Source organism: Pleurodeles waltl, chromosome 7, assembly GCF_031143425.1.
Source record: "Pleurodeles waltl isolate 20211129_DDA chromosome 7, aPleWal1.hap1.20221129, whole genome shotgun sequence".
Lineage (NCBI taxonomy): Eukaryota > Metazoa > Chordata > Amphibia > Caudata > Salamandridae > Pleurodeles > Pleurodeles waltl.
Window position 1 is genome coordinate 581,667,007 of NC_090446.1, and position 27,939 is coordinate 581,694,945.

Consider the following 27,939-nt stretch of genomic DNA (forward strand, 5'->3'; position numbering starts at 1 on the left):
GTAGGCATTGATACATATTCAAATGTACAATATGAACACAGCAAACAGATTAACAGTCCAATCAAAATTGTATGGATAGTATTCTTGGTAGGATGTAGAGGTTCGAGAAGGAAAAGACAAGTATTCCAAGTCCGTAGGAGAAAGTGTCTTTAATTGGAGGCACAGTTAGCCTTAAAGCAGATATCGAGTTCTTCCAAATACAGCCAACACGTGTTTCGTCACTCAGGTGACTTCATCAAGGCTGCAAAACAATGGTATAAAACACTTCTATGTAGCGATCTCCATATTTATCAGGATACAGTTGAAATAAAGCGGTAAACAATTGTTACAGCATAGACTAAAAGGTAGCAAGCACTGTGTAAACCAAGTGCGAAAGGAGAAAGAGAGTGGGCATGGCACTGTGAGCAAATGAGAAGGGAATGTTGTGTGGGTAAATGTACACCCCAAATGCAAACAAATTGAGATCATATACAAGTGATGAGTCTAAAACTGACAAGCAAGGAACGTGCTCCCAGACCATGCAATTGGACCCATAGGTGCTAAAGCATGCTCAGGAAAGGTCAGAGTAGGTGAAAGACAAGAAAAAGGGGGGTGTTCAAGAATAAAAATAAAAATAAAAATACCTAGAACCATCATGTCAGCCAAAAATTTTGGAATGCCTGTAGATTAGGCTGGTCGATGTATATCTGAGAAAATAAACAAAGAAAAGAAGAAATATTCTAAACTTAAAGGGAAAGTTGGCAATGAAAAAGCCACCCAGCCAAATACAACTGAGACCAAATATTAAAAAGGCTGTTAACCTAGATACCACACTACCTGGTAAGGTCTGTAAGTGGTAGTGACTCTTCAACCGTGAGGTGCATCATGTTGCAGGAGTAACTGCGAGGACTGAAGAGGCCCCGATAAGCCTCCAAACAAAGCAACCTGCATATAGGTAAACGAGAAAACGAGGAGAAAAGTGTGTATGTATCTCGAACATATATAATCACTTAAGGTTTCCTTGAAAGTGTTTGAAGCCAATGAGCCACAAGCAGAAGAGTAAAAATAGCGCGTGTCAAATGAAAGTAATGGTCCGTTCCAGAGACGAACCCCAAAAAAAGGAAGATTAAATAATGGTAAGGGGTACATCAATGCCTTGATCGAGTATTGCGACTTGAGCCGCCTATCTGTAAGCAACTAAATTAGTAGCAAAAAGCAGCATCCAAAAGCCTGTCTAAGAGCATCTGCGACTATGGCAGAGTAGCAACGTATTTGCAGGCAGTGGGTACTAAACGTGGCCTCGAAACAAACCAGAAAGAAAAAATCTTACTGCGTCCCCGCACGGCACCTGAAAATCGTCGTCCGGTCAGTCTAGATGCAAAAGTGGAAATTGAACGGACGCGGCTAAAAAAAGGCATGTCAATCGGGAAATAGTCAAAACTAAAAGCAGACTAAAGCGCTAGACCGCATTGGAAGCTGCTGGTATCTATAGGCAGAAACGGCCGCCATATTGGAATGATGAAAAAGGCAATATATGATGAAATGAGTAATACAAGGGTGAGAAAGTCAGGGTAATGGGTCAAGAACCTAAGCAGTGCATCAAAATAATGAATTCCTGAATTAACAGTTGTGTGAAGACACCTGTGCAGACCTAAATATCCAAAAGTATGTGTGCAACCCCAGACAGTGACAAGGCGTGTCACAGTCGTAATTAGAAGTGTGAAAAAATGGGGATGGACACAGGTGTGCGTAAAAAGGATGATATTTAAAGATATTAATAAAGAGTAACATGTCACAAAGAGGAAAGTATATACAAGTTCATAGAACATCCTTCAAGTAAATCTAAAAGTCAGCTCAGAGTATGGTCAATGTATACAATATGGCTCAATAAAAAAAAAAAAACACAGCAGCAAAAGTAGGAACAAAGTAAAATAAAAGACAACCGGGGAATAGTCAGTTTAACAATGACCCCATACATCCCAGTAAAGGCCAGAGGAGTAAGTCAACGAACGCCATGTAATAAGGTACACAAATAGTGAAACAGTGCCTTATTTAACACTGATGTAACACATCATACAACAAGCATTAGAAGCAGAAAGGAGTTATGTGAGGAAAACATGTAATTCACGGTCAGTATTTAGTCCCTGTTCCACTGCCCGGAGTTTTAGGATCTATTTTGCCTCACATTTGCGAAGATCTTTTGTTCTGTCCCCAACATCTGGGTGAGTTGGACACCTGAGTTATGCCGTGAAATCTTACATTGAGTAGATCTTTCTCTCCGTGTTGTGAGTTAAAGTGAACTGCAAGGGGATAGGTTGTGTTATGATTATGAATTGCTCTGTGTTCCTGAATACGTTACTTAAGTGGACAAGTGGTGCTGCCCACGTAAATCAAACCACACACACAAATTACGCAGTATACCGTAAACCTAGTGTTACAATTCATGAACTCTTTGATGAAGTAGACGTTCTTTGCGTTGTAGGTAAAGGACACAGTTTTGTTCAGGGTTAGTTGACACGACACACAACAGCCACATTTGAAAAAACCCTTCGGTTTGTCAGGAAACCAGGATGTTGGGTAAGTCTGTATGGAAGGAGCAAGAAAGCTGAAGCATAGAATATTCCTAAGGGTACGGCCCCTACTATGTGTGATAACTGGTGAGCCACCAATGTGGTCCCTCAAGTTGGAGTACAAGAGTAGCAAGTGCCAGTGCTTTTTGAGAATCTGTAAAACAGTCCTGCTAGCCGGACTGTACCGAGTAACAAAAGAAACACACCTGTTCTTGGAACTCTTAGTGCGAGCTTTTTTGTAGCCCCTGATCAGTAATGAGTGCTGATCTTTGGAGGATATGCGTCTACTTGCCAGAGAAATGTGATCTTCTGTATAGCCCCTGTCTCGGAAACGTTGTTCCAGGTTCGCAAGCTCTTGTTTGAAGATCCCATTGTCACTACAATTGCGACGTACTCTTACCATCTCCCCATAGGGGATAGCCTTTATTTGTGATATAGGGTGTGCGCTATGTGCGTGTAAGATGGAGTTGCATGCAGTTGGTTTCCTATACAGTTTGGAAGAAATTTTGTTATCAGTGACGTATAAAAGTAGATCCAGAAACTCAATTTCAGCACCATCCATTTTGTGTGTAAATACTAGGTTAAATTCATTGGAGCTTAGATGGTCTATGATTACATTAAGGTCCCCGCTGCTGCCAGTCCAAATAGCCAAAATGTTGTCAATATACCTACCCCAATAAAGGATACGTTGTGTGATGTGAGTAGGGCATCTAGACCAAAGATGATGCTTCTCAAATTGGCCCATAAAGAGATTGGCATACAATGGAGAAAATTTGCCTCCTATTGCTACCCCCTGGCACTGTTGATACCAACTCCCTTCGTGCAGAAATACATTATTCTCAAGTACCAGTCGTGTTAGGTCAAGGAGCATGAGGGTATGTTCGTAAAGTGAGGCATCGCGATCTGCGAGAGTCACCGATCGCATCCCTAAGCCCATCTCTAGGGGAATGGAAGTGTATAGAGAACTTACATCAAAGCTAACAAACTCACACTCCCTGGTCCATTCAATATCTTCCAATTGACATAAAGATCCCTGGTGTCCTGTATGTATGAGGGTAAGTTACTCGATCAAGGCTTTGATGTACCCCTTACCATTATTTAATTCTCCTTTTTTTGGGGTTCGTCTCTGGAACGGACCATTACTTTCATTTGACACACGCTATTTTTACTCTTCTGCTTGAGGCTCGTTGGCTTCAAACACTTTCAAAGAAACCTTAAGTGATTATATATGTTCAAGATACATACACACTTTTTCTCCTCGTTTTCTCGTTTACCTATATGCAGGTTGCTTTGTTTGGAGGCTTATCAGGGCCCCTTCAGTCCTCGCAGTTACTCCTGCAACTTTATGCACCTCACGGATGAAGAGTCACTACCACTTACAGACCTTACCAGGTAGTGTGGTATCTAGGTTAACAGCCTTTTTAATATTTGATCTCTCAGTTGTATTTGGCTGGGTGGCTTTTTCATTGCCAACTTTCCCTCTAAGTTTAGAATATTCCTTCTTTTCTTTGTTTATTTTCTCAGCCATACATTGACCAGCCTAATCTACAGGCATTCCAACATTTTTGGCTGACATGATGGTTCTAGGTATTTTTATTTTTATTCTTGAACTCCCCCCTTTTTTTGTCTTTCACCTACTCTCACCTTTCCTGAGCATGCTTTAGCACCTATGGGTCCCATTGCATGTTCTGGGAGCACGTTCCTTGCTTGTCGGTTTTAGACTCATCACTTGTTGTATATGATCTCAATTTGTTTGCATTTGGGGTGTACATTTACCCACCCAACATTCCCTTCTCGTTTGCTCACAGTGCCATGCCCACTCTCTTTCTCCTTTCACACTTGGTTTACACAGTGCTTGCTACATTTTAGTCTATGCGTTAACAATTGTTTAACTCTTTATTTCAATTGTATCCTGATAAATATGGAGATCGCTACATACAAGTGTTTTATACCATTGTTTTGCAGCCTTGATGAAGTCACCTGAGTGACGAAACACGTGTTGGCTGTATTTGGAAGAACTCGATATCTGCTTTAAGGCTAACTGTGCCTCCAATTAGAGACACTTTCTCCTACGGACCTGGAATACTTGTATTTTCCTTCTCTAACCTCTACATCCTACCAAGAATACTATCCATACAATTTTGATTGGACTGTTAATCTGTGTGCTGTGTTCATATTGTATATATTGAAATTGTGTACATTTGGTACACAACTTTGTGTCTACTGGGTAGTAAGGCACCTGACCACTGGCACCAGTATTGAACTGTGCTTATATCAGCTATTTACACTGTGTTTACTCCATGGATGTGCGCCACCTCTCACCCTTACTATCCCCACATATTCAAATGTGATAAACATTAACATAGCAAACAGCTATTTCGGACAAAACTAAGAGAAGCACAATAGACAACAATTTCTAAAAACATCTCATGAAGTAGCATTTCTTTTTTAAATTATTGTAACTGCAATGATGTTAATAAGGGAGAACACGCACATCATCCTTATAATTGGGAGAAAATAACAAAGCAAGACTTCACTGGTAGTGATTCGACTTATACATTGCACATCCTGTGCTCTTGTACCATATATTATGCTGAACTATCTTAACGGAAAACAAATATAAGACGTAATAATCACCATCACCAGGAGCGAACATAAGTTCAAAGGTCAGTAGTGGCTTGAGGCATCAAGGAAAATTGTCATATGTCGTCTAAGATGAACCTTCTGACCATTAACCATGTAAGATAGCTATCACAAGGAAAGAACTGACAGAAACAATTGCCACAACATAAGGCATTTTGGACTCTCACGTTAAGCTTCTCAGCATGAGTAGATACCTACACAGGCACTGAGATTCCCATGTTAAAAGCAGAAATTAAAGGTGTGGGAACCTCAATGATAATGAATTCTCAAGGTCATTCTTTGCTGCACCAGTCGTAAATCTATTTCTCCACGTCTTCAAACAAACTTTTGTTTTGTTAACGTGCCGCACAGGTAGGGTGGTGGGTCTGGAACATCTATAAGCAGCATATTCAAGCACAAAACATCACTGGTCAGTGTGTCTCTGCTCACTTCTGTACATATGTCACTCTTTCATCTATGTATCTTCAATTGTAATTATATAAATGATGATACTTCTTCAACTTGGGCAAACTGATTTCCAACTTGACAATCCTGCCCCCATTACATAGCAAGCTCAGTATTTTCTTAGTTGTGGAGAATGCATGATCTCATGAAAGCACAAATACGGCTGCTCGTCAAAAGGTTCCTTGTAAGGACTGCTAGAAGAATTGTGAATTTACTTCCTATTTGTGACTTGTAAAGGACCATAAATGCTGGTTGCAGGAAAGTCCAACAGTGTTAGGTTTACAGTACAATATAATTGAAAATAATCCCACTAATTAGAACAATGACATATGCAGTCAATCCAGTACAGACGCAATGCATCCAATTAGTTTAAGAATTATTTTCATAACTGTGATGTCTGATTACATAACAATACACATGGAGAGAGTATGTCGGAGAAAGGGATTTTGAAGGGAACACAACCGTACTCAACTCTCTATATAACTGAAAACACACAAATGGAGTACAGGGTTCTTCTATCGCATCGAGGGGTAGACACCTGGTTCACCAATTGTGCCCTAGGTTCCTCGTGGTCCTCCAGTGGAGGAGGGGGGTCAGTGTGAAGTGGGAAAGCAGTGGGACTGGAGAAAAAGGAGGGAATTTCCTTTACGGACTAGGTGGTCTCACACACTATATAGTGTCATGCTTTATCATATGACCACCTAGCCCCACCCAGGTAGGACAGTGCCACCTGGGCGGACTCAACCTCGCTGTGAAAAGAAGTGCGTAAATCAATTCTAGGTCTGGAAAGATAGAATCTAGGGTATAAGAAGGAAAGAAAAGATTCCCTACTTATGTCTACACGGCAGCATCAATTACATAGATTAAACTTCTGAATATTACAAGAGAAAAACTGTGATCTCGCTTTTAAGGCTGCATGAAAGTATTCTCGTGTGCAAAGCTGTTCCAAGTATGTTCTCAAACCACCTCAGATGTGGTAAGAAACTGAATTTTTGCTATCACTTGATGTGTGTCAGGAGGGTCTGGGGGACCCACTTAGTTAAACATGCCAAAATATATAATTACAAAGAACCTTTTTTCCTTACGTTTTTAAAGTCTTTCTGAGCCTTAAGGTCTTTCTGAGCTGGTCTCAAGATGCATTTCAAAATAGGGTCTTTCAATAAGTCAAAATCATAGATTCAACTCGGAAACTAATGAACAACACTGCAATTTTTTGCGGCAAACTTTTGCCTTATGTGCCTTGAACCCTTTATTTTCTGATTTTCAGAACACTTCTCAGAAACTGTTTTGATTTTTTACGCTTTTTGTCTAAAGGCTTCTAGCTCTAGCTGATTAACCTAGCACAGATTCGAAAAATCAAGAACTTCTCCAAAGAAGACCTATAACATCTTTTGCAATTCTTATGATGCTGTCCTCACCCTTTCGCTCTCATTGTACACCCCACCAAGTCAACACATTTTTTTTTTTTTACTCAAGTTGCTATAAATGCTTTCTTCTTATGCATAGATGTATGAGTATTCATTTTTTTTTTTTTTTTTACAACAATCAAGTTCTAATATTGTTTTGCTTTTTCTACAGACTTCCAAAAAGGGGCTTGCCATTATAGCAAAAAAAGGTTGGACAGAAATACACCAAACTTGGAACGAATGTCGAACTTTAATCAAATAAGTGCCTTTGCTTGGTTTTGTGCAAATATGTTCAACGTTTCTAAGGAATGAGCATTTGAAATAAGTTTTGGTTGGGATGAAAGAATTAAAACGTTAGAGCTATCTAAATTTTTGCCAATCGTTTCCAAGCACCCACATAAAAAATAAAAAAAGAGAGATGATTGGACTAGAGAGCTTTTTCTCCATTTATTCTGTTTGGGTCAGCTGACCTAAAGTTATTTCACTGGCTCGCTGCAACTCACCTGGGTTCAAACATTTAAAAAAATGTTTTCACTGTGGGGTTTACAGATCCCAGTTAAAAGAATGGAGAAAGCAGATGCAACATACTAAACCAACAGGACACCTTGCTAAAGCACCAGTAAAGCACGTACCATGGAAAGTGAAAGACCAAAACAGGAACATCAGTGATACACAGTTATATAACATAACACTGATAGCAGCAATAAGGACAAGGACCTGGACCTGACAGTGGTGGTACATTGTTACTGTGCGTCTCTTTCTTCCTTAGCTTGGAGACAATGTTGTAGGCTTGATTTCTGCTCCACGTGGTCCAGCTGAGGTCCTTGAGCCCTCCTGCTTTATTTCTCACAAGTACCATATCCATAAGTAACTGCTCATTCCCACACTTTGATGACTAATTTATTACAATCTGCATGATGTAGGGTACATCTTGCCTAAGTGCTACATTTTTCTCTGGGCGCCACCACTCCCTCACCCCCGAGCAATTTCCGCTCTGCAGAGTTCTTTTAAAAAAGCACAAAGAAAAACTGACAATTTCTCTGGGATGTACTCCACTCTGTTGTTTTCCGTTCACTGTCCATATGCAAGTAAATATTGGGCTCACCCTAAATGGGTACCAGTTTATGTGATATATTAGGCTGGTGTGCCCTTTTACAGGCAGGGTGAAAGCTTTTTTGGTTATTGTTCGTAATTTCTCTGTAACGGCACATGTGAGCTGCAGATTATGAAATGGAATGAACCAACGGTTCAGGAAAATTCAAAGATCTTTTCTTCATCACTTTTTGCTAAATGGGGCTTCCTAACTGGGAGGGATCTGTCCAGACGTCAACAAAGAGCAGTTTGTTTGCTGCATGCCACTGATGTGGCCCAACAAGTCAGAAACCAGTGTAGGGCTACTTTTCAAATTGTGGATGGACTTAACGTTTGTCTGGACTACCCCTTTTGTGGCAGCACCAAGATTGATTTTCATTTTGGTAGGTACCTGTGTATAACAATAATCAATAATCATTATTTATACACTAAGCTGACCATTCCGAGGGGCATCTTGGCCTGAAAAGGGAAGTGCGTGAGATGCTGGGAAGACAGCATATCAGAAAAACCTGAAGAACTACAAAGGATCCCAGCTTAAAGAACAAAAGACTCTCTAGGCACGTCCGGAAGCTGTAAAGACTTTAGGCAGCTCTGAAGAAGAGTGTATACAAGCTAGTGAGCAGCTTTATAACTGAGATAATTTCAGACCACGAAATGTTAATAGAATATATTGCGAAGTGGTCTATTAAACAAGAGTGGTTCTTCTTGTAGAAATCGTGGCGCATTAGACAAAGAACTTTAAATGTCGCTCTCTGGTTCACCGACAACCTGCAGAGAACACTGCAGGCATCGGAAGCACGATTAAAGTTGTTATGACTTGTGACATTGGGGTGAGACAAGTTTCGAACTCACTGTAACCTCGTGAGAGTATTAACCAGGAGATCTAATAAAGTACTGTTAAAATGATCTAGCAGGAACAAAACATGTGCAGCTGCCGCTTTGGGTTGTTGATTTTGGGGCAAAAAAGTGCGGACTATTCCTAAAACTGAGCCTTAGTGGAGAACTCCTCATCCAGGACACAAAATATAAAAAAAATTAACGAGATGAACGCACATAAAGCAGTCACCAATGGATCAGGGCAGTACAAACATTCCATCCATCAATTCTTGTTGTCAGCGAGAAACTGCAGAATGCATTGAAGGAGAATGCACCTTCTTGCCTTCAGCCTTTGAACGACAATGTATCATTTTTAAAGAAAGACAGGTAGTATAGGAGATAATACACTATCGATTCGTCAGCTGCGTTAATAGTGTAGCAAGAAGTTTATATATGAAAGAAATCTCGACCAGTCATTCTTCGAGTTCTGTGCTCCTTTAATCACATCTGTATTTTTGCTCCTAACGGTTTCCCCTCACCTGCCCACTTTGCTTCCTTCGTCCTTTGTAGACTCTACCAAAGGAGCCTTCACCCACCATCTCCAGCACCTGGTAACGTTCCATGTCTGGGACAAAAGGAGTATGAGGGCACAGCCCGAGAGAAGTCCAAACTGGAAGAGAAAGGGATCACAGGCTACTAGGAGAAATCATTTGAGTACGAGGACGGCACAACTGGAAAGATCCGCAGCTTTGCGTCCCCCACTTGAAAAACTAACACTCATTTGAAAAGAAAGAGAGCTTTAAAGGAGGGACAGTTCCTCCCCTTTTAACTATATTATTTTCTATCTTCCGGGTTCTCAGGACCCTACGGCTTGCCCTCAATTTTGCCTGCCTCCTTAACGTCAATAGAAACATAGGAAACACTCTATTCAATCCAGTCTGTGGAGTAACGGAGGCGCCGCCACCTTGGGAAGAGATTGCCGAAGCGTGAAAACAATAGTAGAACTAGCATCGATTGTAGCTTGAATTTCCGGGCAGTACAAAGTGAGCAGTTGAGGCACGCATTAACTAGTCTCAACACAGTTTAATTTTGTTCTGACCCAGGATATTCGCCGCAGCACTTCCTTTTTTTCAACCACAGGTTCTATCGTTCTTCGGTGTGCTTTAAAAACATTATAATCTATTGATTTTCCTTTGAACCAGCTCTGGCTTATCTTTGTTATTTATAGTTCCCACCTAAATCAGACAGCTCTTTCCTTTCAAAGAGCTCGTGCCCACCATGTTCCATGTCTGATGTTGTCATTGTCCCCTTTCTATATCCATGCCGCTCAGGCACTTGCACGAGGCACCGTTGACATCGAGGACCCATTCCAATTACCGCGTCCCCCCGTCTCCCTAGCAACCGTTAGTTCCGGGCGTGCGGGAGGCTTTCCGGGGCATTTCACTGCCAAAAAGATGGCGGAGGAGGAGGACGGGGAAGACATTTGGTGAGAGTAAAGAGAGTTTTATCGCTCACTGGTGGATGTTAGCTCTTATTTGTTATTTTTACAGAAAGGCCTCACTCTCGAAAGTCTCAGTGGTTCCATTGACGCCAGTGGGGTTGGGGATTATCAAGATTAAAGCAGAACCTGTACATGTTATTTTACTGTAGCTTAGAGGTGGTTATCCCAGTGAAATGGAGCTACGATCTCTGGCAAAAGAACCGAGAGGATCTTTGGGTGGAGCAAAATTTGACAGGCGAGTTAGCTCAGCGAGGCACCCATGGTAGGAAACTTGAGAAATAGCGTTGTCTTTTGGCTAAAGCGAGATTACCATTCTTCTCCATCAGTACCACGAACCAAGCGAGCAACTCTTGACTTTAGAGACAACACATTTGTGACAACATATCATAGATCAACAAGAGTATCGTCTGACATATAGTGGTATCTCGTTTTCACCCTGTAGGGTGCATTGAAAGTGCTTCATTTCCTACTATTAACAGTGTTTCTTGCGTTGAAGTGACCACGCATCTTAGTATTGAATTGACTGTAGGCAAACAAAATAAGATAAATTGTGAAAACCATGGATTTTTGTCAAAACCATTGTGGAATACTGAATAACGGACACTAGTCCAAGACCTTAAGTGTTCAAATGGCAGTATGTGTTTATTTCCGTGTTTAATTGTGGTCTGCGTCATGTTTTGGCCTCCAAGAGCACTGTATGGAGAGATTGAAAACTGTTTACTCCTGTCGATTAGTCCGAGGTCGTTGGCTTCAGGTGGGCTGAGACGAGGACCTGGTAGTAAATACAAACGGACATTACAACGGGTCCCTATTTCAACATGTTTTCGGCTCTTCCCTGTCACAGGCACTTGACCCACCTACGCAAGTGAAGTATCATGTTTATCAGGAGAAGGAGGGGAACGTTGGGTGGTAGGACATTTGTCCCGGTGCGGTGATACCACACAGAAAAGTGGGGAAAATGTGATTTATTTTGTTTATGCTAAATTTGAGATTTGCTGAGGATTCTGGGTAAGAAAACGCTGGGGGATCCACACAAGTCAACACTCTCTCGGATGTCTAGTTTTTAGGATTGTTTGGGTTTGGTAGGTTTCCCTATATGGCTGCTGTGCCCAGGACAAAAAAAAAAAACCCCAAAAAACTGGTTGTTTTGTATTAGATAATTTTGATTTGTCCACGTTGTGTTTTCAGGCATTTCATTTCGCGGCCACTAGGCCCACCCACACAAGTGAGGTACCATTTTTATCGGGAGACTTGGGGCAACGCTGGGTGGAAGGAAATTTGTGGCTCCTCTCAGACTCCAGCACATTCTGGCACCGAAATGTGAGGAAAAAGTTTTTTTGTTTTTTTGCCCAATTTTGAGGTTTGCAAAGGATTCTGGGTAACAGAACCTGGTGAGAGTCCCACAACTCACCCCATCTTGGATTCCCCTAGGTGTCTACTTATCAAAAATGCACAGGTTTGGTAGGTTTCCCTAGGTGCCGGCTGAGCTAGAGGCCAAAATCCACAGCTAGGCACTTTGCAAAAAAACAGGCCAGATTTCAATGTAAAAATGTGATGTGTCCATGTTGGGTTTCCTGTTGCGGGCATTAGGCCTACCAACGCAAGTGAGGTACCATTTGTATTGGGAGACTTGGGGGAACACAGAATAGCAGAACAAGTGTAATTGCCCCTTGTCTTTCTCTACATTTATTCCTTCAAAATGTAAAACAGTGTGTAAAAAAGACGTCTATTTGAGAAATGCCCTGTAATTCACAAGCTAGTATGGGGACCCCGGAATTCAGAGTTGTGCAAGTAAGCACTGCTTCTCAACACCTTATCTTGTGCCCATTTTGGAAATACAAAGGTTTCCTTGATACCTATTTTTTAGTCTTTAAATTTCACCAAATGAGTTGCTGTATACCCGGTAGACAATGAAAACCCATTGCAAGGTGCAGCTCATTTACTGGCTCTGGGTACCTATGGTTCATGATGAACCGATAAGCCCTATATATTCCTGCAACCAGAAGAGGCCAACAGATGTAACTGCATATTGCTTTAAAAAAATCTGACATTGCAGGAAAAAGTTAAAGAAAAATAGCTGTTTTTTTTTTTAATTCAGCTGTTATGTTCTGTAGGAAAACCTTGTGAGATCTACATAAATGACCCCTTGCTGAATTCAGAATTTTGACTACTTTTCAAAAATGTTTAGCTTTCCGGGATCCAGCATTGGTTTCACACCCATTTCTGAAGTCTGCCTGTTCCTGAAAGCTGGGAAGATGGTGATTTTAGCACCGCAAACTCTTTGTTGAAGCCATTTTCAGGAAAAAAACCACAAGCCTTCTTCTGTAGCCCTTTTTTTCCCATTTAAAAAAAACCCAAACAACATTTTGCTGTATTTTGGCTAAGTTCGTGCTCTCCTTCAGGGGAACCCACAAACTCTAGGTACCTCTAGAATCCCTAGGAGTTAGGAAAAAAAATGGCGCAAATTTGGCCTGTGTAGCTTATGTGGACAAAAAGCTATGAGGGCCTAAGCGCGAACTGCCCCAAAGAGCCAAAAAAAGGCCTGGCACCTGAGGGGAGAAAGGCCTGGCAGTGAAGGGGTTAAACAATCAACTTTATGCCAGTGCACTCTGTGCCACTGCTGTCTACACCACTCTACTCTTAACCACTGAACTCTACGCCAATGCACACTACACAGCTGCACTCTGTCACTGCAATCTATGCCACTGCACTCTACTCTGCATTACTGTACTCTACGCCAATGCTCTCTACGCAACTCTACACTACTTTGCAACACTGCACTCTCTGCCCCTGAACTTCATGCCACTCTACCCTACATCCCTGCACTTTATGCCACTTGACTCCTCTTTGTGCCACTCTACTCTGCACCACTGCGCTCTACTTTGCACCACTCTTAACTAAACCACTGGTTTGGCCTGTCTCTCACAGAAAAAGCAAGCCTTTGCAGCCTTTGGTGCAGCCCCTCCAAAACAGTTTTGTAGAAACACATGGGAGAATGTGCCCTTAACTAAACTGGTAGGAATTATTCTTTCTGAAGGTGAAGCACCTTTCATAGGCCCCAATTTGTGCCAGAGCCTCCACATCCAGCTAAGCTCTGTCTGCCCACATACTGTTGTTAAGTTTTTTTGTACTTGATTCGGAAGGAGCTCCGCTGCATTTTGAATAGAAGGTATCTTACCAGGCACCCTATGTTTCTGCATTCCCATAAGGCTGAGACCAAGCCTGAGGCAACATCGCTGCCCTGTTTTTGTTGCCTGTACTAGGTGAAATGGTAAACTGTAAACTTCGTACTTGTATAGCGCACTACTCACCTGTTAGGGTCTCAAGGCACTGTACGCATACCGCTGTGGAACCCCTCCTGGCTTTTCCCTGTGAGGTGCCCACTCCTGGGCAACCTCCAAGGTGAAGCCAGGCATCCCAGCGCTGTTGGGGCCGCTGTGGAGATTAAGCAAGCTATTGCCCAGAGTTACAGAGTGGGACCCATGAATTAGATTAGGCACCAATGCGAGAATTATCAGGTCCGAGGAAATTGAGCCCAAGACCCGCCAAGGCAGGAATTGAACCCTGGTCCCAGGCCAGATTTTCAGGGTCTGCCACTCTAACCATTGAGCCACACTTCTCCACAAATGGTAGTATATTACAAGAATAGAGAGCCGATTTCCGGGGGCATAGAGCAAGGCCCAGCTGACAGAAGACTTTCATAGAGGATGCCTTAACAAGGAGAGCCAGGCAAAAGTACAAGGATCTTATAGTTCAGCTGACTGTGAATGAATGGAAGGATATCTGATGATCCCAAGGGCTTGCGGGAGATCATCAAAGACACTGCCTTTCATGAACCTATATTGCACTTATTCACATTGACTCAGTGGGAACTTGTATCACCCGATTTCCAGCCTTTTACCTGCTAGATCTTTAATTTGTATCTGCAATTTGTCTTGTATTGACCAGTGGAGCCTCGTAGCCCTCATTAAATAGATACGGGAACCTCTCTTTTGTGCATTATAACATTTTAGCCTGATACTCGGCTAATTAGCAAGAAGACCACAGGGTTATTTATCCCTCTCTGAGAAAGCAGTACAAAGGTAGCCATATTTTGGCATGCATTTGTTGATTAGTTTGTTTCACTTTTTCCACTGACTGAGGACCTTAAACATGGAAATGGAGGGCAGAACGAGGCGCCAATGTTTATGTGGAAAACAACTCCCTTCCCTAGCCCCCAAACTTCAATATTGCTAATTGATTCCTGTGAAATTCAAAGCTTTGTCACTTAACATCATAAGCCCTAAAACTGTGGGGACTTGTATCTTGGGACAAGAAAAAGAGTAATCTTTATTTTTCTTTTTTTACTACTGTACTACAGCGTACTCTTACTCTACATATCTGTCCTGACCGTGACCAAATGGTATTCTTTTGTGCCAAACTCTGTTTGAGGTCTAAGTCCTCACCATCTTCTAGATTAAGCCTTGACCATGGGACATCACTAACATCTTAAACTTCGTAGAGACAAGAGCCAAAAAGGAAACTTGATATTTGCATCCAATGACAAGTGTAATGGCGCCCTAGCGAATGAACGTCAGTAGTAAATAAGAGTAAGTCAACCAGATAATTGTCTAATAGTGACTCACTGCCATGGGACTTGCAGTAAGGGCGTAACAATGCTTTACTAGCAGTAAATTATTTGCCACACTATGGGGGCTTATTTATTTCAATACACACAACTGTATACTACAGCTAAGTAAGTTTAAAATAAAAGTGACATGTAAATCAAAGAAAGCTTTATGAGGAGAAAAGTCCTCATTTAGTGTATCTGCTGCGACTGCAAGTGTGTGGCTCAAGTGGTATCTTAAGAAAACCTGCAAATAATAGGCATATTAGTCCAAAATCGATATAGTGCTCTTATTGTTTGACAAGTAAATATGCTGCTGGTCAGGTCCCTAGAATTGCCTTTCTCCTTTATTTCAGCTGCATAAGACCAGCACAGTGGAAATCAAATTGAACCAAAGTATATTTATTCAAGAGGGACACCCCTTGGAAAAGAAAACAAAAAGGATTGGTGTAAAGAAGGAACACTTCCACCCACCCCATGCATCTTTCAGACCCTTTCCCCATAGAGAGCAATCTCCATAAATAGTGATTGCTTTTCTTTCTCACAGGAACAGCATCAGCAATTGGGTTTTAGATAGAATGGTTGGATTATAAAGCTAGTGAAATACATGTAGCAGGTCAGGATTGAATTTGGTTCAATCTTGCAGGGCTTCCAGCTGAATCTGAATGCTGGAGACAAAGCAATCTTCTTGGGCTCTTACAAGGCTTATTTAGAGCGATAAACATTCTACATTTTTCTGTTTATCTGCTGTCCCCAGTGAGAAATGATGGGAGCAGTGACACTTTTGCCTCCAAACTTCATTTGAATTCAGGAGCCTCAGTTGCTCTCTTGACTAAATCATGGCTTAACAGTATATTCAAAACCAAGCCTCGGGCGTTAACAACTAAAGCAGCTTACAATTAATTTGAGTCGATCATGAGCACACCGTGCACCCAGGTGGCACTGTAGTGTGAGGTTGTTCTTTGGAATCTCAAACTCTGCATGAGTCCAGTACTCTTTCCTGTTTCACATCATGGCACCTTACAATGACGGCTGCACCTTGTGTGGTGAGGAGGTAAGTTTCCATTGTTGTTGAGAAGAGAAACCGCTACTAATGTTCAGAGAACCACTTGGTGCCATTGTCTCACAGATCTCAGAGAGACCTGGGGAAATGACTGCAGGCAAATAGATAGATGCTCTGAATTCAGGAAATCGGGATGACCAGAATGTTACCATAGTCTCATAAGTGTACAAATTTCATAGTTTGGCCCTTCAGCATTACATTCTCTAGCATTTATTGTTAGTTAATCCATGAGAAGTTTCGGGGACTTGATGGAGAAGGTCTTTCTATTGGCATAGTTTGACAGTTGTTTGAGTACAATCTGAAACTGAACACACGTAAAAATTGAGGTTCTTTGTCTGATCCAGCATTTCATGAGCCAGCGGGAAATTTGTTTGAGGTCTCAGGCTTGTTTTGGTAAGCTATGAGATGTATCCTTCCATTTCCTTGATGGCTGGAATCTAATAGTCACTCTAAAGTGATAAGCTCCATAACACAGGCTTTTCTGGACCTTCATCTATGGACTAAAGTTCCTCTCACTGATTGGTGTTCAGTTGTGAACTGATGTTTGGTGCTCATAAACAAATGGTGTCTTCTAGAGTAACAGACTCGGAGGTGTTTGGTTCTTAACAGATTTGAGTTTGAAATAACCTAACTCTAAACAGTGGAATACTGCCTACTGCAGAAGAATAATAGACAGAAACCTTCTTCTCTGCCCAAAGTAACTGCAGGACAACCAGAAATTAACCCCTCTGTATACAGAACCTAAAGCGAAAATTGTGAAGGAGAATTCTGTCAAATAAATAAACAAGATGTTAGACTTTTTTAGTGATAAAAATATGTCAGAAAAAATAAACATTTACTAGTTTATCCATGATAGAGAAGCATTCTAAACCTGCATTCTACCTAGTTTAACCCCCCTGGTCCAGGGACTGAAAAGCTGATACATTGATGACATGTTATGTTATAAATACCTCACTTTGTTTGTACCATTCTAGTGTGATAACAAATGCTGTCTGTATAGGTAAGAACAAATCATTTCTTAAAAATACTGTAATTAGATAATGATATGAAATAAAGGTGAATTTATTATCTACACATAACTCACGTTTATGCTGTATGTGTTTTTATATGTTGTATATACACAATTGTCCACTTTCTTGCCGGTAAATGAGGCATTAACACCCAACAAATGATCAACTGTTTATTTGGAACATGGATGGGAAATCCGGATCAGGTGCTCCTGGTTAGTAGAAATGGAGGCAGTTCTTCCACCAAGAATAGTCAATTTGAAGTTCATGCCTCTTTAAAGCAGAGAGACAGTATATTCCTGAATATTGTTAATGACCATCAATTCTCTGTCTAATTGCGTCATCGACCCTTATGTTGTTAATCCCAGTCCTATAACATAGATTGGATTCATGGTCCTTAGGATTTAGAGGAAAGATCTGCTTGATGAAGCCACAGAGCCTATAGTTCATATTCATTTTCCAGTGGCCCACTTCTGTAGAGATTGTGAGGTTGTTTGCCCATAGTCCATGGAAATGATATAAAGAACAGTTTATAGACAGGTGGCTAGCCACAAATACCTACGGACTAAGAAGCTCAGATGTGTGGGTTCCTTCACATTGCTTTTTGGAAGGGCATCAGTGGGTTCTCTGCTAACCCTTTCAACTTTCCCTGCAGGTCATTGCCACAAGAGGTGGAGGTCCTGGAATCCATATATCCTCACGAACTACTTGTGCACAGAGGAAGCAGCAGGTAGAGGCTTGTGCAACATTACTTCAGCTCGCTTTAATTTTCCATTCAAACGCCACATCTTTTTTCCCTCTCTTTCGACCCTTTCATATTTTGCATTTGCATTGCAGTGAGGAGCCCTGGGAATAGTACTTTACAAGAAGGAAGTGTGTATACCCCTTATTATGTCATCCTCCAATACTGCTATGACCGGGCACCAACTGTGAGCTGTACCCCATCAGTTTGGGTGTTGGAGTCATTATTTGGTATATTGTCAGGTTGACCTAGAAGGTATTGCTGTATGGAGGATATGAGTTGCTAAGTGTGCAGATTATGATGGGGTTGTGCTTTGGAGGGATGAAAGGCCTGGTATTTAGGTTACAGAAGGGTGATACAGTGCTCCCATTTGGATGATGCTTGGAGGACTGCATCCCATATTTTGTCTAATTTCCTTCGCTTGACTTCTTCCCTCAAGGACTTTTTCAGAATAAATACATTTAAGTGAACCTGCCAATTTTTGTCCTTACTTAAAAAGCATCTTCTAGAGATCAGTAACTCTTCCTCAGACCAATGGAACGGAGTAACCCAGTAAAATCAATTACATTATTCACATAGTAGGAACCAAAAGAAAAGAATGGTTGTAACTAAACACAATACACAAGGCTGAGAATTCACAGAAAATGAAATAATATCACAATAGTATATTGCATAAAAATCTTCAGCTATAATTCAGAATATCAGAAAGAGATTGTACCTCTTATGACTCGATTGGTGTGATCACATTAAACGTATTAAATTCCGTTACATGTCCATTGTTGCACAGTTATGAACATCATATTCATCCAGACATGCTGTGCATTGTGTTAACAGTAATCTTGAAAATATTTGCTGATGTAGTGTTTCTAGGGTTTTGTTTAGTATTCTCCACCTACACAAGGACAGACAGTTACACAAGTGTGAGGACAATACTTCAATTATGTTTGTTAAAGGATTGTTCATCAACTAAATAGGTTTTATACCCCTCAATCAATGTAATATTCTGAAATAAATTGGTAAAATAGCTTACATTTGTGAATTCTGGCTTGTGTATTGTGCATAGTTTTCAATTCTTATATTCTTACAGGAGTTTCTGTCCTGAGACACTGTTCCGCTACTTGAAAAACCAAAATAGGATTGTCACCCTACGTAACAATGTCCTATTCTATGACTAGTATGGACATTTACAACAGTTCAGTCATTGAAACAACTTGGCTGCGTTTTATTTCTGATGCAGGTGTTTTTATGTCTCAAAAGTCTTCAACTTTAGAAAATCTTCAACGGACAGAGGTTTCCTTGAAAGTGAGCATTATGTCATATATAAAAATGTCAAAAAGCAGTTGTATGTGCTGTGAATTCATCAAATTGCTACTCATGACAATAATCCAGACCAAATACTTATTTGAATAAAACAATCACATAATTCATTTGTAAAATCACACCATCCTCAGAATACTGTAGCGTCTAAGCAGTCGATATAAGATAAATACTCCTAATTACAACACAGACTCCTTGTAATTAAAAAACTTTAGTCATACATGCCATTTATTTAAACCACATACAAATTTGGCATACCTTGTTTCTTTTTTTCCAAATTCCCACATCATCGAAGTAAAAAATGGGGCAAAAACACAGAAATCTAAATTCTTTCATGGCAAGAGTAAGCCATTGTAGAACAATGTGGTTGTCTTCGGTACATAACAAGGCAGTGACGATGACCCCGCCACTCTCCCAAACAAAACTATCATATCAGGACTGGTGGCAAACTACATGCTGAGGAGGTGGTCCACATGAGAGTGATATGTATCCTTAATTTTTCATTTATACACTTGCATAAGTGGCCAAAATGGACAGTTACCTGATTACTACATATTTTCCGTTGTGCACAGATCTTTAGTGTTAAAAAATCAGTTTTTGATGTTTCATTGCTTCACTGACTTTATGCAGCTGCATCGCAGTATGAACACTGCGTTTCCTTTTCTCCCAGCAGAAGATTAATTGCCTCTGCTTTCAGCAAAAGATATATCAAAATGAGATTTACTGTGCAGAGTCCAGGGGTTCCCTTACTAATGGACAGGCCTTGTTCTAGTAATCCCAAAATGCTCTTTTAGGGAGTAATGTGGTTGAGCAGCCTTAGGCTTATCAGAGAGGAGTGTGAGACATTTGCAAACACAGTCAATAAAAGAGACACACAACTCAATAAGGAGATCCAGACCAATTTACAACCATCTTTATATTTGTATTGGAACCAGAATCAATATGATCAGTAAGTATGTTTTGCAAGAGAAATCTTTACAGTTCAGAAAAGTGCAATTCTTGAAAGCTGCAATGTTATCCTATGGAGGAACAACTAATATGACAAGCAGGTAGAGTACAGTGACTTACGAGACAAATCTTCCGGACTTAAGATGAGTGTTGGGCAAGGGTCAGGACCATACCAGCAGGTCACACTAGGCAGCATTGGAGCGGTCGGGTGGAGAGGTGTAGTGCGGTCTCGGATGCCCAATGTTAGTCAATGGGGATCAGTCCAGTTGGAAAGGGGCTGCAGGTCAGGACTCTTGTTCAGTTTGGCTGAGCCACCGAGTGGGCTCAGATCTTGCGATGCTTGGGGACATAGGGTCACCAGTGGTCCTCTTCTCCTCGGTCTGGGGTGGCTGGGTGCAGGGGTTTTTGGACCATCTGGTGTCCGTCACCTGTGGTGGTGGAGGGGGCCCACAGAAACAGGCTGCATGCATGGACTGGGGGACCAGTCCGGGTAAATCAACAAGTGGGCTCAAGTCTTAGGAGCCGGACGGGTGCAGGCACACCAATGGTCCTCTTCTACTCGGTCCAAGTGCATCTGGGTGGAGAGGGTTCTTGGACCGTCAAGGTTGCTGCCACCAGAGGCGGTTGCGGTTGAGGGAGGCCTGCACAAAGAGACTGCAGGCGTCAGAGTGAAGGTTGCAGTGGGGAAACCCACCATGTACTTTTTCTCTCGAGAGGCTGGGGACCAGGTTGGCACGTTTGCCCACTTCAACACGAGCTGGGAGGCTTGGGTACAGTGGTGCTGTCTGGCAGTGGTTTTGGTGGTCTGAAGTTGTCTTTACCGGTTCTTGGGTGTCTGCAGGGATGCAGGGGAGCAGCTCTGCTACCCCACGGGAGTTCCCGGGTGCTGGGGTGAAGGCTGGCAGTCTTCCCAGTCTTTTGAAAGTTTCAGCAGCTGGAGGACGAGGCGACTTTGACGCGATTGTGGATATTTGCTGGCAGGGTTGGCTCCAAGTCTATCACCGGTCTTCAGTTCTCGCTCTTACGTCTCTGGTCAGCGGGATCTGATTTCCTGGTGCCAGGGGCTCCCCTAAATACTGACATTTTGGGGAGTGTTGGGTAGTAGCCAATGGGCTACTTCCCCCTCGGATCACTACACCCCCTATATGAACACTTCCTGTGGGAAGTGGCCATAACCCTGTCCCAGAGTTCCTAGTTCTGCCATCACCAAGATAGCAGACTTTCAAACATTGTATCCACATCAGGCAACCCACCTTAGGGGTTGGACTGACCTGAGAGGTGGGCACGCCTTTCTGACTACTAATTTTCCCACTTGTCCAGGTGCCAAATGGGCCCTGTGGTAGGGGGTCGGCATCATCTCCTTTGAGGGCAGCCAGATCTACATATCAAGGGTGATGGGTGTTAGAAATGGGGTTTCTGGTTGGCTAGGGTATGCACCTCAGTCATGCAGAATTCACTTACCCTAGTTAGGGCACGTCGAATACACAAACTAAATTAACCTGTGCTCACCCTCTGGTAGCTTGACACTGAGCAGGCAGGCTTTACTTAAAAGGCAATGTGTAAATTATCTGTACAATCCCTACACACAGTACCTCACTTTACGCACCACAAAAAAGACTCCACAAGGCATTACAAAAAACAGAGAATATTTTATAGGTTTAAATAAAGTAAAAATTGTAATATTTCAAATAATAAGGCTTAAAATACATAGCTTGGTACTGTTGTCAGAAGCAAAGTCGTTCAGCACACTCACGTGATTGGAAAAGGAAAATATGCCCCTGATGAATATGGTAGCCTATTGGTCACGCTCTTGGAAATCGAGCAGCCAGGAATGGTGTTTCTATTGAGGCTCAGCTTCCTTTCCCGCGCCGCAGAAAGGAATGCTGGTGCGGGCGAGGGGTTCCTTTTGGTGTGCCCAGCCCCAAGCTCATCAGATTGGATAAGTTATGGCCGACGAGAAAGGAGGTGGCTTCCCCAATGTAGGCGGTCCAAGCACCAGTGCGGCTCATGGGCAGACTTCTACAGTGGCTTTAGTAAGCCACGGGTGTTTCTGCAGATGGGGGAAGCCTCACAAGGCTCCCCCCATGTGACCTCTGAGAAGACTTCTTCTGACGGGAGCAGCCTGGCATTGTGTTCTTTGTAGGCTTAAGAACACTTTAGCAGCTTTGATTGTGTGGGACTATGCTGTTGACCTGGGATTCCCTGGGTGGCAGGGGTCCGGCTCACCATTGCACTCGGACTCTCCGGGATGGGGAGGGGCGATCTGGTCACTGGGAGTGGGGCCACACAGACAAAGGGATTCCCGCAGGGAACAATGGCTTTGACTGGTTGGGGAATCAGTGGCAGATATCGTGATCATGCACATCTGCAGTGTAAGTCCCCGTGGTCCCTGGAGACGGCCAGTCACGACTGATGGGACTTGCTGAACTTAGTCTTTGGCAGAACGAGATGCCAACAAGGCCCTGGAGACACTCTGGTGTTGCTTGGGAAGATGTTATGCTATGCAGAGGTCAGCAGGCAGCAAGAAAGCTCAGCAAAGTCTGGCAGCAATTCCTGGAAACAGTCAAACACAGCAAAGTGGCAGTTCTTCTGACACAGCAGCCATTACTCCAGCAGTCTCTCTTCAGGTCCAGTCGTGAACTCCTTAGTGGGCCAGGAGTCCCACTACTTATACCGGAAAGTGCCTTTGATGTGGGGGGATCACTACACAGGGATTCTTGTGAAGTGCACAGGTCCCCCTTTCAAGTCCGTCTCGGCTCCACAAAGCCAGTGGGAGGTAACCAGCTCCTTTGTGTGGACCCCAGCCCTTACACTTTGAGATGTAAGTGTGAGACCCTCCCAACCCCTTCCCCAGGAAGACCCAGCAATACTCAGATGAATGCAGGTATGGCTGAATATCCTGTGTTGTGGGTGTGAAGGGAATGCACAAGTGGAGCTGTCACCCATCCCAAGCCAGACTTTTATTGGAGAGAGGCTGTAGCCTCACAGGACAGCGAGTGCAGAGAAATGTCCACGTTCTAAAAGTGGCATTTCTAAAATAGTAGAAATAAATCCGACCTTAGTAGTAAAGAGGATTTATTATTACCATTTCAGTGATACAAAGCATGACCCAGCCACACCTCTCAGATCAGGAATTACAACTTAAAGGCATTATGAAGGCATTTGGGTTCTGGAGTAGCGTGCTACTCACCGAAAGAGCTGCAACGCCTCTTCAGGGAAAGTAAATGCTATATAAATACAATTACAAAAAAGAAATTCCCAATACTGGCCTATGAGAGGGGTAGGCCTCACAATTATGAAAAACCTCTTACAGGCTTTTTCATTTCCAGGACATGGGAACTGAAAAGCATGTGTCCTGCCTTTTTACTTACCTGGCACCCTGCCCTATGTACTCCCTAGGGCCTGCTGGAGGGGTGACTCATATGTAAGTAGAGGCGGAGTGTAGGGCTTGGCAGTAGAACTGCACACACAGGCTCTGCAGTGGCAGGCCTGAGACATGTTTACATGGCTACTTCAGTGGGTGGCACTATCAGTGCTGCAGGCCAACTAGTAGCATTTAAATTACAGGCCCCGGGCATATGTTATACCACTCTACAAGGGACTTGCAGGTAAATTAAATATGCCAATGGTGGATACACCAATGTTACCATGTTTTTAGGGGAGAAGAACATGCACGTTAGCAGTGTTAAAGTACTCAGAGTCTTAAGGCCAACAAAAAGATACAGCAACAAAACAGGAGACAAAAGGCAAAAGGTCTGGGGTAGGACCACCCAAAGGGTGCCAGGTCTAACAATGGTTTTCTTTGAAGCCCTCTTCCCAGGAATGCAGATTCACAGATCATCCTTTTGGGACGGGTGCACGAACACCCCTGCCAGAACACGCTTTGTTTCTGTCTGCTCTCACTCCTGAGGGTCAAAATTGTGACTGGTGGTGGCAGGCTAGTTAGAACTAGTCAGAAAGCAGATGATAGCTTTTCAGGTGGCACCTCTGAGGTGCCCTTTAGGTGCAGTGGAATCAGTGAGGGTTTAATAATATGAGATGTTGGATTCCAAACATCCCTATTTTCAGTAAAGCCTCCATGTAGCTGGGGAAGTCGTGTTGACCAGTGTCCAGCACATGTTCTTAAAATGGCATCCCTGTTCACCCACTATGTCTGAGAATCGACAAAGACCTAGTGGGGACACATCTTCTTTTGCAGATATGTCCTCAAATGTAATGTGATGCACCATGCCTTAGGGCTGTAAGGCCTGTAGTACGGGTGACATTTATCCTGCATGCAGTATTAGGGGACATGACACACAGGCTTTGGGTCATGCCATGTTTTCAATTTTAACTCCACCAAGACAAGCATTCTATGGTGGCTAGGTGAGGGGTCCCTGAGGGTGGCACAATACATGCTGCAGCCTTAAGGATCCTCTATAGTACCCTTACCCTTGCCCTTCGTACCAAGGGTACTGTTTACTATGGGCTTGTAGTGCCAAATGAGGAACAATTGCACAGTTTTAGGGAAAGGAATCCGTCACTGAGGACTTGGTTAGCAGGAACCCAGTGCACTATCACTCAAAATTACACCAGATACCAGGCAAAAAGTGGGAATGGCCATGTCAAAAGGGAGCACTTTCCTACACTATACTTTTACTCTTGAGGTACCCCTGTATGTCTGAGGACATTGACAAAAAAACGTTTTCTGTAATTTTAACAATGGATCGACTATGCCTTTTAAACCTCTTTTCCTCATAGGTACACTTAAAGGCAAATGGTTTTCTAGAAGGATTAATTGTGAAATACAATCATGGGTTCTGGTGATGGTTTTTCCTTTTTGTTTTTTGTTGCGCAAACCTAACATCTAATCCAATGACTAGATCGAATTAAAGAGGTTGATTAAAAAACGAAACAAAAAAACAACGTATTTGAGAATAATAAATATAGATGTTCAAGTAAAACTGACAAATTTGCGATTTTTTTCTATTCCTTATTAATGTTTGCATGGCTGCAAACCTCCAAACACGGGAGGGTCTGCTGGATTAATGACAACTGTATTTTGATGTCACCTAGATTAAATTGTTGAACAGTGATAATATTTTCACTGTAAATGGGATAGTTTGTGACAAAAGCATTTCCGTTGGTTTGTTTACGTAGACAACAGGTACTCAGCAGTTCACTTTTAAATGCTCATTAGGAGAAATATTCACAAAACACAAACTGGCCTAGCGATGCTAAAGAGTCAATCTCTGAGTGTTCACATGTCACTATTTTAACCATTTTAGTTTTTCGGTCCGGGGACTGTAAGGGATTTCTCAAGCCAGACATCAATCAGTGGGATAGAATCTCCACTCAAACCTCGAGCCATACAAGTCAGCATGTAATGTGAGCTTCTGTTAGAAGCTGACAAGTTAATAACAAGCATTTTCAATACAACGGGTCTTGCATTTGTTCGTGTTAGCGCTATTAGCGTTGTGAAGCAAAAAAAACACGCAGCGCGATCGAGCTATGTAAAATGCAGTGCAATCGTGCTGCGTGGAAAATAAACAGATAAAGTAGTCTGGACCCCAGGCTAAAAACATCGAGCCTCGTATGTTTTTAGTACTTTACCGGTGCTGTGTAGGTGGGCTAAACAGGGGAAAAGGCATGACGTATGCATGCCTTTCACAAATGAAAGCAAGCGGATTTTAAAAAGCAAGCCCGCGAACCGTAAGTGACTGACATGGCATGGGCATGGTTTGAAGCCGAAAGAGAGATAACAGAATGGACGGAGCGCTTTGTGCTCGCCCATAAATATAAATGTGGGAATTGGTGATGTCAACAAAAATGCTAGATTGCAGTTTTATGAACTGAAGTCACACAATAGTGTAATCAGGTTGGCTGGTTTATGAGTCTGAGAATCCGTGTTGGCTATTGGGTACCTATAATCTTGGAGATTGAACTCTTTGAGATGTTTATTTCACAGAGAATTCACTTTACATTGTTGCATTGATCACTTCATTGACTGCACTTTGAAAAACGGGCAGAGCACATTTAGACCAAAGAGGGATCCAAAATCAAGAGAATAGATAAGACCGGGAGTTCAGACAAAAAGTCTGGGCAAAGAGAAATACACACCCAGACCCAGCACTCAGTTGTGAAATGTAGATGTCCATGAAGATGTTCCAGCCTCTATACAAACTTGGCATGCTCAGAAGGAGAGTGCTAGGAAACACACACCACATTGCTGACAAGAAAGTAAGATTTGATACTGACCAGGCCAAGGGACATTTAGATAGCTATGTACTCCCAGTTTCAAATGCTCGTACCAGTATTGTAGAAGGATGCAAGTTTGATCTTCTGGAATGTTCCAGGTTTCTTGAAAAGCCAGGGAATGTAACAGGTTTCCCAAAGTTGTCGCAATATGACAGTCACATAGGAACTCAAGGTATTGTTTCTATCACAAATAAGGCTAATGGAGGACCTGCACCTTCACAACTACACAGCATATCTAACTCAAGCTAAAAAAGAATCTTACAGGACTAACTTAAATCACCTGTGTTCGGAGGACTGGAGCTGGAATGAGGTGATCTAAAAGTAACTCCTCTTTGGCTATGTGTTAAGACTACACTTTCCTGGGATTGTGCACAAAATCCTGGTACAAATAAACACACCTACTCCCATGCTAAGGAAATAATGGCAAACCAGCAAAGGACTGACTGGCAACTTGGACACTGTATATATAGCAAAGTAACTATATGATGGGAACCCTACACAAAAATGTGGGTAAGTATGAAAAAATACTGAGCAACTTGAAACCGAAGGTGAAATATGTAATATCCCAGGTCAAGCATTGAGCAATCCCTGGCAGTACTGTTGAAAAAAGGGAAGCAACTAAATAAGGCACTTGATGCGCTTAGAACTTCGATTATCTCTGGAATAAAATGCGCAAGATGTTTCCAGGAGGTTATCTTACCTTATAGGATGAAGAGAGTCCATCAACATCAATATCATCTAAGACTGCCCCTTTTAGCACATCTTCAAAGAGTTGCATGCATTCCCTGACTTACAAAATAAGAACAGCTTGGTGTCTTTCTGGAAGGCTCTAATGAGATTGCCTCCAAGAATTAAGTCCAACCTTATTTAAGCATAGAGCATTATTAAGCTGACTCGTAGGCTAATGAGAAGAAGGTGCTGCAACAGTGAGTGGACACAGTTGGAATAGGAAAACAAAATATAAATATGCTGGAGGCAGCTTTGAAACCTGTCCGTGCCAAGGAAAGAATGTTGCTCAATCAGCACTACATTCAGAAGTTTTTTTTCTTTTTTCAACAGGCAGTATTGCCACAAAAAGATAAATAACAGGACCAATGCATCACCTCTGTCCACTGAAGAGCCATCCACACAAGGATTTAGTTTAGAAATATGAAAAGGAAATGCCGACAATTCCTGAAGAACGAGATATCTAAACAACATAGGCAGCAACTGGATAGTTATGATAGGGGCATTAATTACCAACCTCACAAGCCTTGTAATGATGGTGGCAAAGAAGTTATTGTCTAGGGGCATAGACATTTATTTATAAATATATGTGGGAAGACTGTTTACTGTTTCTCCCCATAAAGATCTGTTGAATTCCCGTATCTGGGGTCCATTACCTCTATCATATGTGGGACATGGATGTTTAAGGCATGTTGAATGTGTAATTCTTGAGCTGACTCGTTAATGATGGAGTACATTGCGACTCCACACTTTAGTATGGAACTTGATGACGGTCTCCGTTTTGTTTTAAATTCATGATCTCTGACATCTGTGCTTGCATGAACCCTTTTCCTATACCCCAC

At 42.3% G+C, this 27,939-nt stretch overlaps 2 protein-coding genes across 5 annotated transcripts in view; one reads left to right on the forward strand and one right to left on the reverse strand.

The window, feature by feature from the left end:
- Window positions 1-9,823, reverse strand: part of STK36 (serine/threonine kinase 36) — a 254,800-nt gene extending 244,977 nt beyond the window's left edge. The window contains exon 1 of one of the 3 annotated variants that reach the window (XM_069244414.1): window positions 9,490-9,823. In XM_069244414.1, the coding sequence (XP_069100515.1) occupies window positions 9,490-9,573 (84 nt within the window). In that variant the 5' untranslated portion in view covers window positions 9,574-9,823. The remainder of the gene's footprint in view (window positions 1-9,489) is intronic. The other 2 variants (XM_069244415.1, XM_069244417.1) reach the window with 2 other exon arrangements.
- Window positions 9,824-10,329: 506 nt separating this feature from the next.
- The window catches only part of RNF25 (ring finger protein 25), a 104,762-nt gene continuing 87,152 nt past the window's right edge, over window positions 10,330-27,939 (forward strand). For both annotated transcript variants that reach the window (XM_069244418.1, XM_069244419.1), the window contains exons 1-2: window positions 10,330-10,436; window positions 17,783-17,857. In XM_069244418.1, the coding sequence (XP_069100519.1) occupies window positions 10,405-10,436; window positions 17,783-17,857 (107 nt within the window). In that variant the 5' untranslated portion in view covers window positions 10,330-10,404. The remainder of the gene's footprint in view (window positions 10,437-17,782; window positions 17,858-27,939) is intronic.